This window comes from Tiliqua scincoides, chromosome 2 (assembly GCF_035046505.1).
Source record: "Tiliqua scincoides isolate rTilSci1 chromosome 2, rTilSci1.hap2, whole genome shotgun sequence".
NCBI classification, from domain to species: Eukaryota; Metazoa; Chordata; class Lepidosauria; order Squamata; family Scincidae; genus Tiliqua; species Tiliqua scincoides.
Window position 1 is genome coordinate 246,530,757 of NC_089822.1, and position 14,823 is coordinate 246,545,579.

Below are 14,823 nucleotides of genomic sequence, written 5' to 3' on the forward strand. Positions count from 1 at the left end.
AAGAGCCCATCTGATCCAGCTTCCAGCATCTCCCGCTAGCCCCCCAGGGAGCACCCAAGACAACAGGAGACCTGCACCCCAGGGCCCTCCCTTGCACCCAGCATTCAGATACAGGCTGCCTCTAAAGCCCAGAGGCTGCTGTGGTTTGGACCTTTGGTGGACCTTTCCTCCATAAATCCCTCCCATCCTCTTTTAAAGGCATCAAGGTCACAACATCCTGTGACAAGCAGTTCCACAGATTAATTACTTGCTGGGTAAAAAAAATAATACATCCTTTTGTCTGTTCTAACCCTTCTGCCAGACAATATTAGTGGATGTCTCCTGGTTCTGATGTTGTGTGAGAGGGAAGCGTGCTTCTTTCTATCCACTCTGTCCATCCCATGCATAATTTTGCATCTCTCAAACATGCCCCCCCCCCGGCATAGATATAGTCTATGGCAGTGATTTTCAACCTTTTTCCTCTCACAGCACAGACAAGGCACTAAAATTGTTAAGGCGCACCATCAGTCTTTTAACAGTTGACAAGGCACACTATGCTGCTGGTGGGCAGTTCACATCCCTCAATGGCCCTATTAATAAATGATAGTTATTTAATAAGTAATGAAATTTGTCAAACTCCCATGGCACACCTATGGACCACTTGCAGCACACCAGTGCACCGCGGCACACTGATTGAAAATCGCTGATCTATAGCAACCATAGATTCTCATTGCCAAACATCCTCTGTTAGTCTGTTCAGAAGTTTTGCTTGTGGTGTTTGTGGGTAAAAATACTATGAGCTCTGTTTCACCCCAGAAAAACAGTAGCTCTGGCTTGCCCAGAAAGTTTACATCTGAACTATTTGATGGCCCTGTCTTCAGAGCAGGGCCAAACTATTGCTCCAAGCCTCAATGTCTTCAGCAGGTGCTGCAAGAATGTCATATAGAATTCCACAAATTGGGGTTGTGCTTGGAGTACAATGGTTGTGATGGAGATGGGGTGATTTATGACTTACTCCTTCACATCCATATCTCTTCTTTATTAGAAGAATAAATTCCAGTCAAAAATAAGGGGCATATGCTCAAAATGGTGAGTTCAGATAAAGCCAAGAATTTTCCACATAGCATTAAAAAAAACCTCTATCTAAGCTGCCTTGTCACTTATATTTCAATCTACAGAAGTAATTTCTGCCCAACATTGCATATACGCAACAAGGATCAAATATTTACACCAGTGAACTGGGCAGAAATTGGTTAAGCTCTGAGGCAGACGTCAGCAGAACTCTGGTGCCAGAAAATCTGACTGCATTTCAGCATGCTCTCACTGAAGTGGAAAAGTGGAAAAGTGGAAGAGGGGGGCTAGGAGGCTTTGAGACACCTGTTCTTCTAGAAATCCTGGTCAAAACCCCTCCAGATTGAAGGGTTGGAGCCTTCTTGGCAAAGCAGAACCACTGCTCCAAGCTTCAGCTTCTTCAGCAGGTGCTGCAAGAATGCTATAGAATTCCACAAACGGACTGTGCTTTGAGTACGATGGGTTAGTTATTTCCTTTTACTTTCTTTTCAAGGTGGGCCACAAACAAGAGGTGGAGCTGGTTCCTAACAAAATCCATTTCATGAAAACGCTCAGCTTGAAACCACTTGCTTTTGGTAAGAAAGGCAGGCTGCCAGAAATATAACTATATATCCTGTGAGCTTCAGGCTTGCTATTGGAGGAGGAAGTGAGACATGCAAACACATCAAGCTGAATGGCAGAGCACAAGCTTCGTATGCATACAGTTGCAGAGAAACATCAACAGCAGCGGGCAAACTGTCAGGCTCAACTGCTTCTACTGATCTTTAAACTGAGGAACCCCAGGGTTCTCCAGAAAACAGTTTGAAAACCACTGCCTCGGGGCACTGCACTTGCCCCTTGATGGTCCTGTGTTTCTTGAAAAACCTAATTCAGGTATACATAATACAGAGTTGCATGCTTGAAATCTTGGATGTCAAAAGATACTTCTAGAGACAAGTAGGATAGCAGCTTTGTGTAACTGGGTTGGATTTCATCCCAGGTCTCAACAAAGGTTACATATTTCTAACATTTCCATAATCTCACAGCCGTCTGTAGATTTTGATTCTATTGCCATGTGTAGGCTTTGTTCATCTTCCCTCCTTTGCCTTCAGAACCTTGCCACTGATCCCGTAGAACCCTGCTTTTGTGTTTCCCATAACGCTGTGTATGGAGATAGCATCTAGGATTGGCATGGTGTTCAGTTTTGACAGGAGGACCATGATTCAGAACCTTCAGCTTGTCAGTCAAGTCAGCAACAATGGAGGTGTTGTTCTTCCTGATGTACCAGCACCGGGGGCTCCAAGGAGGCCGCTGTCACCTGGCTGCTGTCTCTCACTGATTCTGGTGGTGGCCAGAGTGCACCCTATGATGTGTCACTTTTTGTGACTGCTGTAAAGCACGCTGTGCTGCCAGAACGTAAGCTCCGGCAGCACAGCAGACCCATAGGATTGGGATGAAAATTTTTACAGTGGAAACAGATTATATTTCTTGGAATATCCACAAGATTGATGGCTATTCTGGCCAGATTTAATGTTGTGCCTTCTAATGTCTTGAGTATCAGATATAGTGGACTTGCTGCAGAGATGAGGGTGTGTGTATGTGGCTGAATCTTTATAGCATATGCTTTTACAGTGTACTTGGTACCAGGATCTGCACTCATATTACCCAAACTTGTTTCTCTCTGGTCACTCTGACTGGACCGATTTAGATAAAATTCACTATTTGGTAAGAGGCCCAAAAAAGAAGTTAATGATTATTGTAATTAAATATATTAATTCTATTATTCAAAGATGCCGTGAAATGCTGGCATTTACTCTTGAGCCTTAATCCTTTGAACTGGGTCATACTGAACTAACTGATAAACATAGTATATTGCTGTACCCCTCTTGTAAAAATTCTGATTGGTTTATATTGGTTTTAATTTGTAATGCTGCTGTGACAGAGAGAATCTTATATGATGGTGGATGAAATGTTTTTGAAGGAAGAAGAATATTGTACTTTTCATCCCACATACATATCACAGAGTTGCTTGTTTTCTTTGGTGCTCCTTTTTTTGGTGGGAGACTACTTCACCCTCCCATTTCTTCTGTGCTAGAAATACCAGATTTCCTCAGTGAGGATGAATGTAAACTTCTTATCAACTTGGCTGAGCAGGAAGGGCTGGAGAAAAGTCCCATTTCCTTCTCTAAAGAGAGAGCTGCTGCTATAGAAAAGCTAGCTGTCCACCAGATGGAAATCTTCAACTTCCTAGACCTCAACCAAGATGGACAGCTGCAAATCATTGAGGTATTCAGGAGGGCATGACTTCATACTCTGATGGAGATACAATGTGTAGTAATTATACTTAACTATCTTGGCACACACTGTGTCCATAACTGCAGATTCAAGAGAGATGAGGAACAAAGATGGGTTGTAGTATTGCCACTTGATTGCTAGGACAGTGGCTCCCTCTAGTCTTTGAGTTGGACTGGCAGAATTTGTAGTAACACTGTCACAAATTGGATTCATTCTTGACAGATCAGCAAGAAGTGGGCATTGTATTGGACTTGGCATGTAGCAATGTCACAAGTTCTGCTTCCCTATAAAAGGCAGCCTGGAAGATTGGCACATGCTGTTGAATCCACTGAAGCCTGCATCACATCTGCATGTACATCACTCTGGGTCACCACTTTGAGCAATTTGGGGTTTAAAGTGATTTGAAAATTTTGTTTTATTTGGGATGACAGTGCTGCTCGCACATACAATTCCTACCTGGGGCAATCATTAAAAGATTTTCATGTGTATTTGAACTCACTCTTCCTGATCTCAAGACAAATGTAATCTTTGTTTTTAGGAGTGGCATCAGGGGTCGGCCAGGTACAGCAGTGATCAAGGACCAACATTCATGAGAGGGTGTATCTTGCCAGGCTGATCCCTGAACCTTGGTGGCAGTGGTAGGAGCCAGCACTCCATCAGGGACAAGTGGGGGTGTCTCATTGCACAGCATTGCCCCAGGGATTCCAGCAACCTGGGTCAGCATAGTTTTGTTTTGAAAGATACTGGTACTACAGTTTCCCATGTGCATAATAATGCTCAGCTAATATTTCACTTGAGCCAGTGGTTGGCAAGAAGCTGTTACATTTTTAATTCCAGATGTTGTCACATGAGCGTCTTGCAAATGGCCAGTGGTTAACCCCGGAGGATATCCAGGAGATGTACAGTGCTCTGAAAGCAGACCCTGATGGCAATGGTGAGATGAAATTAATGCAGTCTTTTAGTGTTCTGGGTGCTGTTGCTCATTCTCTGCTCTCTGTAATCCAGCAAGCGAGATAGCCATTGGAAGTAAGTGATGGCTATGGTTGTCCTCAATTGACCTTTCTTCAGAGTCTGCTTTGTTCTCCTTTGCTTTTTTTAATGCTTTATTTTTATTTTCTATATAAGGAAAAAAAACAGAGCACTACATAAATATGATCCTTACAAAACTGCATGTTACATAGAAGGAAAAAAGGTGGGGAAAAACAGATATATAAGCAATCAAAACATTAAATAAGTGTCTACATACTTTATGTGGTGCAAGATATTTTTATCAAGGAACGGTTAAACCATTTTGTCCAGATGGTTTAAAATATGTCCATATGCAACTGATGTCAATATGCCATTTGTTGATATGCCTTTTGTTTTGAAAACTGATAAACACAAACAACCATCCATCTATTGGACCCAATTAGTGGGCTTCTTTCCTTCTGATGAAGTACTACAGTTGGATTCAGGCCAAAGAGGGGGCAGATGGTTTAAAATATGTCCATACGCAACTGACAATATGCCGTCAGTTATAAGATGGGGCAGGGACGGCGGCAGAGGCAATTGAGCTGTGCAAATCTGAGTTGCCCCATATGGGCTGCTTGGTCCTGACAGGCAACAGAACATCAGGGTAAGAGGGACACTTTCAAGTGGTGTCCCTCTTATAGTTAGCAGGGGGAGAGTCCCTTTCACCCAAGCATAGTGTCTTTACTAGTGACTCATTGCTGGTGTTCTTCTGCATCTTTTAGTTTGTGAGTCCTTTTGGGATAGGAAGCCATTTAGTTATTTGATTTTCTCTATAAACCGCTTTGTGTACTTTTTTGTTAAAAGCAGTATATAAATACTACTACTAATAATCATCATAATAATAAATATTGAGAATACCTATAAAGGAATAGTAGCTGCCAGTGGCCATGATCCCTTTTCCTTCATCGCAACAGCAATAGTTTTTTCAGCCCAGGATACTTCTCCTCCCCGCCACATCTCTGTGACACAGCAAGTGCCATTTGAAAAGAGAAGCACATGTGGCAGGTGATAGAGCTGGTGCATATGCCTCCAGTTCAGACACACTGAGCTTCTTATTGCCTGCTAAAGAGTTGACCAGTTGGAATGTATTGCTGCAGCATGCTAGCTAGCCTGGGCTTCCTATTAGCTGGTGTGGTTTCCCCTGTCCTTCCAGGTGTACTAAGTTTGGACGAGTTTAAAGGGGTGAATATGCAGGACTTCTACAAGTATATGGACAGGAAGAATGCAAATAAGAATGAATTGGTGAGGAACAGCCAGCAGGTGTGGCTGGTTCAAGGCAAGGGGGCACATCCGATCATGCGCTCCATACAGCAAAGGTAAAGGCTCTCCTGGATAAACTCACAAGTATTTAACCAACAGCTTCCTAGCAAGGCTGTGGGTGACAATCTTTCTCTGGATGATATTTGTTAGAAGACTCTGAATTCATTTAAAAGTATATTTGATGATTGATTAAGGATGTCTTTTGAGGATATTGAGTGAACACAATGGCTGATAAGTGCGCATTGATGTTAAGGTGTTTTTTTTCTTTTTAATATGTAAGCATTTTAAAAGTTGGTGTTTTGATCACTTTGTTCCCCACTTTTTACTGCTCACCAAAACTTGTTAAGATGCAGCCAGGTCCTGAAAAGTGACAGAGGCCCCTGTTTAAATGGGGGAAAGCCCACAGAGTCTAAGGGAAATCATGGCAAACTCTTTAACTATTCATCTTGAACTGGTCAACTCACTTCTCTCCCTGCCTGTTGCTACAGAGATGGGCAAGGGAGTAAGCAGGCACTTACAGCTATGCTTACACTGAGTTGTCCAGTAGAGGGAGGTTTAAAGGTATCTGCTTTCCCTCATCTCAGTTGCAGTAGCACCAACTTCTCCCTCACCCTGCATTGCCCTCCTCAGCAACTCCTGGGTTGAAGAGATTCCCATTCCGCATTCTCTATTGCCACTATGTTCAATGTGAGTACTGTGTAGCAGTAATAGTGGTTATAAGGATCATCTCCATCCATATTGACCTGTCTGCAGACTGCTCTCCTTCAGGTGCCCCAACCTTGGAATGTAGACAGGGCGATCTTGTCTGGCTGCTACTACAGGGAGATCTTGTTTGGCTGTGAAACTCCCTCCCCTAGGCAGGGTCAGCCTTATAGCAGTTTGGCCAATTGGGCCAAATTGGGCCTGGTGCTTTGAAGGGGCCCGCAGTGCTGCTTCCACTGCTCCAGCATAGAATCGCTCATTCCGAGGTGTGATAAGTGGAGCCCTGTGTTGGTCATCCTGACCACCCTGCCACCTGTACAGCCTCCTGGAAGCAGTTGACAGTGATGTCATCAAGTCCCTGCCAACTATTTCCAGGTGCTGCGCTTCGCATGTGGCACCATCAGCAGTGGGATCTCCATGTCTGCATTCACCATGGCAGCTTGGTGGGTGGAAAGGCCATGGGGATGGAGCCTCCACACAAATGCACCGCATTGGGCTCTGCAGGTTCTGGGACTGGCCCTGCCCCTGGGAAACAGTCCTGCTGATGCTGCCTAATTGCTGTTCTAATTGCCTTTTCTAATTTACTGTGGTTTGATTTTACTCTTATTATCGTTAAGTCATAGCCCACCTGCTGGTGGCTGGCATTTTCTAAATATCAATTCTTTGCCAAGGACCTAGGATATTCAGAGGTATTTGTGTAGTACATGGCTCAGTTGTTACTTGGGGGAAGGAACCCTCAATTAATGAACAGCTACAATGGGACTACTTCTGAGCAGAGCTGCCAAGGATTGGGTTGTCGTGGTAAGCCATGCAGCTCCTGTGTGTGACCCTTCTCCCTCTTGCCATTTCTGTCCCGCTCTTATGCAGTCCCTCCCACCCTTCCCACCCTGTTTACGGATGGGATGGGGACATCAGGGGAGTGTTTAAAGTAAACGTCCCCCCACACCCCCCCTGCAGCAGCCCTGATTTTCTCACGACTGAGTTTTTAAAGTGGGTGACTTGGAAAGGTGACTTGGAAAGTACCTGTTATGACTGGTTTTTGAGTCAAGTCGCTGGGGGGGGGGGAGCAGAGACTCATGACTCAACTCAAATCTAGCTGTGCTGGATTTGCCCATCCCTGCTAATTATCTTTAAACATTGATGCAGCACTTTCTGACTGTACAGAGAGCTTCAGGTATATGATCTTGCTACAGTCCTTTGAACAATTGTATATTGTAAATACAGGTCCAGACTATTTATACACAGATTTTTTATTCATGGATTTGACTCAACACGAATGGCCACTGCAAATAAGAAGGAATGTGCTGATCCCTGGACAAGGGGAAAACGCACCCCTTTAAAATCAGTTTAATGAGGCTATTGTTCAGTTTTTTAAACTGATTTTAAAATCAGATGAGAGAGACAGAGAGAGAGAGAGAGAGAGGACAGCTGGCTGATAATCCATCAATCCTCCTCTCTCCAGCGGACCCCTCCCTTCCCCCTGAGCACTTGAAAGAAAGGTGTTCCCTTTGCATTGGTGAAGGGAGGGGCTGAGTGGAGCTTTCTAAGCTCTTGGAGGAGGACTGGTTGATGGATTGTCTTCTTAATGACTCTTAGAGTCAAAAGGTCAGCAAGGCTGTTTTTAAATCACTGGAGCAAAGGAACTTTGTTTTTTAAATTGATTTGCTATAGTGCGTTTTTTGCCATCCAGAACCCACTCGAATAATTAGTCTCGACCTGTATTATCCCCCTGTTGCAGCTGAAGCCGAGAGGAATCAGCTTCCCTAACCTGAAAGATCATAGTGGAGATGCTATTTGAATCCTGTTTGGCAGCTCAGTGTACAGCCACTACAGTACAACAGCTCACTGAGCATGGAAGAAAACTTTCCCATTTCAACATTCAGATATCCAACATCAGTATTCCTGGTGGATTTATTTTGAGATTCCTGTTTCACCTGCATGACTGCTTTGCAGTGAATATTGAAAAGCAATATAGAAATGCTTAACAATAAAGACAAATGACTATGACAACAGAAAGGGAAGCTGTGGATATATATTCTATACCACTAACACACAGGTAGCTGCTCTGACAACCAGTCATCTATGGTCTTGATCTTGTCTGGTACAGCCCTTTCAAATCCTCTCAGTGGCATCATGAGAAGTTACAGCATCTGTGGAAGTACAGGTGTGCACCTCTTAATCGTCTGCTTGCATATATGACAGTGGTCAAAGCACAACAAAGAGGCTCTTAATGAGACAGTTGGTCTCCCATAGCCTGCAGCAGAGTGTCTGTTTAAACAACAAAGAGGCTCTTAATGCAACGAAGAGGAAATGTCTCCAGTAGCCTGTGCAGCCAGCTAGTGTCTGGCAGGGAATGTCTGCTTACACAACAAAGGCATTAGATTGTGCTGAATGTTCACTTAATGACCTAATTGCATAACAACAGGGATAGGAGAACATTTCCCTTTTGTTAAGTGGTGAACCCCTGTATATAAATTTATTTTCTTGACATGCCTCTGCTTCTTCAGGGTGACTCATTTAACACATCTGCCTGCAGAGATGGTAGAATTCAGTGAAAATTTGCAGGTGGTGAAGTATACCCAGGGAGGATACTACCATGCCCACTGGGATAGTGACAATGGATTCCGGGAGCTTGGCTGCCTTCATACAAATCTGTATGGTGATACTCATCTGCTTGATGCCTCTGCCGCATGCCGGTGAGTCAGTCCAGAGATTGTGAAGAGGAACTCATTTTCTGTACTCTGTTCTCTCACATTGCTGCATGTTGTATGTTGGCAACTGACACTTCATAAGATTTTTGGAGAAGCAGACAGTGATGTACAAAGGCTATAGTCAGTTTGCCTTAATTGACCCTATGGATGTCAAAGGTCAGAGCACATTGTGAGGCTGATATTAAGATTATGGGAGAATGCCCTTTCTGTTGCAGCCAAGTGTTCAGCAGATGGTGGGGGAGGGAAAATGATAGCATCCTCATTTCTACCAAGTAATTATTTAATGTAATACCAGCTGTGCTCAAGAACACATAGAGTAATATATGCAAAGAACCAAATGCATTAACAGTGGACTCATGAAACACTCCAGTGGACCTAGGCATGAGAAAAGAACAAGAGATAGAGATATAGTATAGCAGGATCAATGGCCAAGGTTCCCAATCTGTTTCTGCTGTGGTTGTAACTCAGGAACATGGAGCAGGGACAGATCTGAGAGGCTAGGATGGGCCCATTCTGCAAAGACTCTACAGTCTGTTAACAGAACTTGCAAAAGATGCATTCATTTTCCACTGGTGTATGTGTCATTTATTGATTTATTTTACTATGTAAACCACTTTGTGAACTACTCTTGTTGAAAAGTGGTTAATGCATACATGTGTTAACTTATATGTTAGAAACACATGGCAGATATGATCATGAAACCTGCGGTAGTGATCTCTCCTTTTTTAGACATTAACATAGTTGCCCTTGTTGTGAGTGCCATCTGTTAAGGTAAGAAACTTGGTATGTCCTGTCTGTAGAGCAGGGTGCGTAAAAATCAGCAGACACAGCAGAGTCTTTGAATTAGCTGTTGTATATTTGGGCGAGGAGTCACACATAGAGTAGTCAAAGCAGTCCAGGTCATACACATTGAATATAGCAGTCCCGAGTTACCAAGTCAGTCAGTCCAAGGTCATATACAGCATACACATAAGCAGTAATCCGTTTGTCAAAGTCTCTGGCAGCAGTTTTACAGTTTAACACCTACTGCACTGGTGGAGTTGCAGACTGTGGCTTAAGTAGGCAGAGCAGCCAATCTGGGCCTCCACATCTAATTAGGGTGTGGCAGGCACAGGTGCTGTGTCATTCAGCTGACTCAGCTGCTTTCAACTTTCCTTGAACCAATTTGTTTGCTATGCCTCTGGCTATGCCTGAGCAGAGAGCTCACACCATTCATGTATACTCATATATTGAAAAGATTGTTTCCTGCCTTGGGGACTTATACTCTAGGAGGCAACTGGGGGGCAGGGTGTGATGACACAGTCATTGGGAAAGCATATGCAATCCTTTTCCTTACGCCTATTGGAGGAAATAAGAGTATTTCTTATAAATAAGAAATAATAAGTGCTGAATACTGAATTAACAAGTTCCCTCAATGAGCCTTGGACAATGGGTGTGACTAGCTGTGCATTGAAATGGAAGTATAAGGTGTCTGCATGAAGGGGAGTGTGAAGTAATGTCACTGCTTCAGAGACTGCTTACCTGGACACTGTCTTTTACAGCTATGTGACAGTACTGATCTACCTAAATAATGTGACTGGTGGAGGAGAGACCAACTTCCCTATTGCTGACAACAGGACCTACAAAGAGCCGGTATGTATATGCCCCATGGCTAGTACTAAAGGGCCTCTAAAATAATGAGGATATTGAGGACACCCAACGTCATCTCAGATTTTTGCTGATCAGTCCATGGCACCATAAATGTATTGTGCTAATTTGTTATGAGGAATCCAGGTGTCTTTCCTTAAGATACTCCCTCTGTGAGAAGAAACTTATAGCATTCTAAGAGCAAGACTTTCTGTCTAAACAAAACTGTGATCCTTCTCCCACTGTGTGTGCTATGGTGGTCCACTTCATCCTCACAATCCAGTTAGAGTTACAGACTTGTAACACCAAAAAAAAAGAAAGGGTAGATTTGCTACTCCAAGGAAAGGAAATTTTGCACTCCTAAATCCAGGGTAAAACAGGAGTGCTTTTCTTCAACCTACTTCCCACCAGGGTCAGCCCACTGAAATGGGTTTCCATCCTGTAGGTAGCAGTTGTCCTGAGAGGCTGTTGGGAGCTGAGGGGCATAGCTCTTTGCTCTGGACAAAAAAGTACTCAGATGAATTCATTCATCTCTTAAAGGAGTCAGAAGTACCCCTCAGTGGCCCCCCCAAACCAAGGTGCATCAAACCAAGATGCATCCGCATTCCAATGAGCCAGTTCCTTTTACAGAGTTCTGATTAGTTTCACTCTTACAGTTCTGATGGGTCCAGGTGGGAAACCTGAGTGGAAAAGGTGGGAGGTGGGAAACTTGGGGCCAGCCCCTTAAACCTCCTTTTGACCACAGTCTGGTGGTTGTTCTCCTGGACAGCCTATTAAGTGAATGATGATGTTTGTATAGGATGACAGATTCAGAGGGAGAAATAGACACTCATCATTACCTCCACTTTGCCACTAGTGGAGCTGGCCCGCCTTGCAAAGTGTTGCCTTCTCTGTTTAAGCAGGGAGAGCAACTGCCCTTCTTTATCCCAGATGTGAGTCCTATTGGCAAAAGGAACCACCTTTTTCATTCCCTTTGCTATACAAGCTGCTTTCAGAACTTTTCTGCTGAAGATGTTACATAAAATATTCAAATACTGTAAAACAGCTGTTCCCAAACTTCTTAATGCTGCAACTCACCTCGTCTTCCATGGTGGGTTGCAGCCTTCAGAGGCCGCATCTGAGTCATGCTGGGCCCACGACCCCTTCCGTTGGCCACTTCGGGTCCCAGAATGCCCTGTGGAAGCAAACCGGAAGTAACAGAAGCAAACAGAAAGCTTAATCCATGGCTTAAAGACTTGAGCAACATTTTAAATTATGTTTGAAACTGGAAGTTGCTTCCGCAGGGCATTCTAGAGCCTGCAGAGACCAATGGAATGGGTTGTGGGCCCGACACGACCCAGAAGCGGCCTCCGGGGACAATGGAGTGGGTTGTGGGCTGAAAGTAGAAGCAACCCAGAAGTGGCTTTCAGAGGCTCCCAGTCATGCTTTGTGGCATGACAGAGAGCATCACGTTACAACACACCAAGGGACCCATAGTTTGGGAAATGCTGCTGTAAATTATTCATTTTCTTTGCCTTTTTTTTTTAATCCTATCATTCTTTGAAGTAAAATCAAGATTGCATGATAATCATGAAGCTCTTTTATTGATCTGTATCAAAGGGGGTATGAGTGAAAGTGGTATAGGGGGTCTTCTGTGTAGGGTGGGGCTTTTCTATTTTGCCCCGGATTTTAGAAAGCATTTTCTTCTTTTCCCCCAGTCTCTGATTCAGAACAATATTGACCTCCGAGACACTTACAGACACTGCGATAAGGGAAACCTGCGGATAAAACCTGTGCAGGGCACTGCTGTCTTCTGGTACAACCACCTGTCAGATGATGGTAATATGTCAGCGATGCATTGCTCTGCATGCTGAGTATTGACTGGGCAGCCAATCATTGGGTCCAGAGTGTTGGGAACAGTAGCTGACCTTTGCCTGGGAATGACTTGTGGGTTCTTGTCCCATTGCAGGCTGGATTGGAGACCTAGATTTCTATTCTTTGCATGGAGGCTGTTTAGTCACTGAAGGAACCAAGTGGATCATCAACCAGTGGATCAATGTTGATTATCGTAAGAATAGGCAGCTCCTGTTCCAAAAGCAGATGGCACAACATGCAATCAATAGGTACCAAAGTGTGGACAAATCCTATTGTGATGTGCATGCAGAACTGTAGCACCTGAGAAATTTATCCATTGACATGGAATAAATTTTTTGCACTACCATGTTTCAGTCTGTCACCTTTTCCCATCTCTACAAAGAATGCAAGCACTGTTCCAGACTGCCTGGATAGGTATGTATGGTCACAAAGGCAGCCTGAAGGAGAACTGGTAATTGGAAGAAGAACTGGTAAGGCAAGAGAAACGGCAATGCTGGCCTTTGAGAATATGTGTCAAGAGCCTCTAGGGGAGGAAAAAGGGACTTGGAGGCCAAGTTGAGAAGCTGCAGCGGTGGTTGCCTCCTTCTCTTTGTATTTGACAAACATGAAGGGAGGAGGCCACATCCTCCTCCTCCTCCTCTGGGAGACATCGCAATATTTAGTGACATCTCAGCATCACCACCCTGACTATGCCGCTGGATGTTGACAGACCTCGGGATCTGCAGTGTACCATGTGCACAGGATTGAACCCTTAATCCTTGGTAATTTACAGCTCAACCCTGAGCTGCCTGGAGCATGGGGCTGCTATGGCACCAAAAATGGCTGCCATGGCATCCACTGCGCAACCGGGCAGCCGCCGGCAGCTCTTCAGGAGAAGGGGACATTCATCCCCTTCCCCCGCGTAAGAAAAGTAGCTCCGCAATGGGGCTACTCGATTCTGCGGCTGGCACAGAATCAAAGAGCTCCATGTCTGGCCATGCAGCCCAACAGAGTTCAGGATCCAGTGGAGCTCGCCCTCCACCTGCCCCACCTCCTCCCCCTGCCCCAGAACGCCTCCTCCCTGCCTCCCTCCACGGCCCCACCTATCTACCCGGCAGTTCAGGTGACTGCCAAGCAGTGGAGTACCAGCTATCCCCCAGTGCTAGCCCAGCACCTGCTGGCGCTGGGCTAGCTCTGGTGCTTGGCTGGTGCTAAGCCCCGCAAATGTGCCTTATGGCCTTACCAGCTATCCCCCAGTGCTAGCCCAGCACCTGCTGGCGCTGGGCTAGTTTTGGTGCTTGGCTGGCGCTAAGCCCCGCAAATGTGCCTTATGGCATGTTTGTGACAGTGTGCGCCAGCGGTGAGCCGGCACACATTGCATAGCATTGGGCCCTTCACTGGAATGCCAATTTTTTTCTTTTTTTGTTGACCTTGCAGTTCCGACATGATTGTCTCCTCTGGAGGACTTTGAAGGAAGGTGTTTGAAGGAGGCAGCTTTGTGATGGGTGTTGTGTCCTTTGGCCAGGTCTATCAAATGCTCTGCTTGGCTCTCCCCAAAGCTTGAATGGCACCTGAAAGAGATACAAGTACCATTCCAACCGTCCCACTCCAGCAAGGCTCTTCTGCCTTGCAAGTTGCATAGAGATAGCAGAGTAGTGGGCATGATGGAATCTATGGCACCTCTTGTATACTGTCAGTCGTGGAGTTTGGAAAACTAGAAGGGCTTTGTAATTCCACAGGAGAACAGTTGGAATCACCCTGGTAGCTGCTGCTGGATGTGCTGTGGGCTTCCACTGTGATCTGCAGAGCCCTGATCATGTTAAGGATCCCATTCTTTAGCCCTGTTGCTTGTTGGGAATGTGCACATGCAGAGCAGCCACTGACAGCAGCAGTTGTACGTGGTTGCTGTGCCTTGATGCACGGTTGGTATTTGTGATAAAGAGTGGTGTTATAAGCATGCAGTGGAGGCCTTGCTTGCCCAAGGTCATAGCTCTCTGTTCCTTGCTGGAGGAAGAGAGCTTCTCTGAGGCATTACCTTTTGCTCCCTGCGGGGAGCTGCAGTGAAACTGGGTGAGTAGGGACTGTTCTGCTCTGTGGCCAGACCCTGCAATCCAGACAGACACAAGGATTCATGAGTGTTTGGAGTACCCAGCATTCACTCAGGGAGAGTATATAGGCAACAGCTAGAATTACTACTAGTTAGATCAGTGGTTCCCAAACTGTGGGTTGCAAAACCAACAAGCTAATAGCCGACAAGGAAAATGTATTGAGCCTTATGGAAACCAAAAGGAACAGCACATGTGTGTTTACTTACAAGAAGGCAAACCTGTCAGGGTCCACTTCCAAGGGTGAGCAA

At 45.0% G+C, this 14,823-nt stretch overlaps 1 protein-coding gene across 1 annotated transcript; it reads left to right on the forward strand.

Annotated features, from left to right (window-relative positions):
- Positions 1 to 8,795: 8,795 nt before the first annotated feature.
- LOC136640237 (transmembrane prolyl 4-hydroxylase-like) lies at positions 8,796 to 12,826 on the forward strand. Its single transcript, XM_066615208.1, has 4 exons — positions 8,796 to 8,993; positions 10,550 to 10,640; positions 12,332 to 12,452; positions 12,583 to 12,826. Exons 1-4 carry the CDS (start codon positions 8,836 to 8,838, stop codon positions 12,783 to 12,785), a joined length of 573 nt encoding a protein of 190 aa, XP_066471305.1. The 5' UTR covers positions 8,796 to 8,835; the 3' UTR covers positions 12,786 to 12,826.
- The last annotated feature ends 1,997 nt before the right edge of the window (positions 12,827 to 14,823 follow it).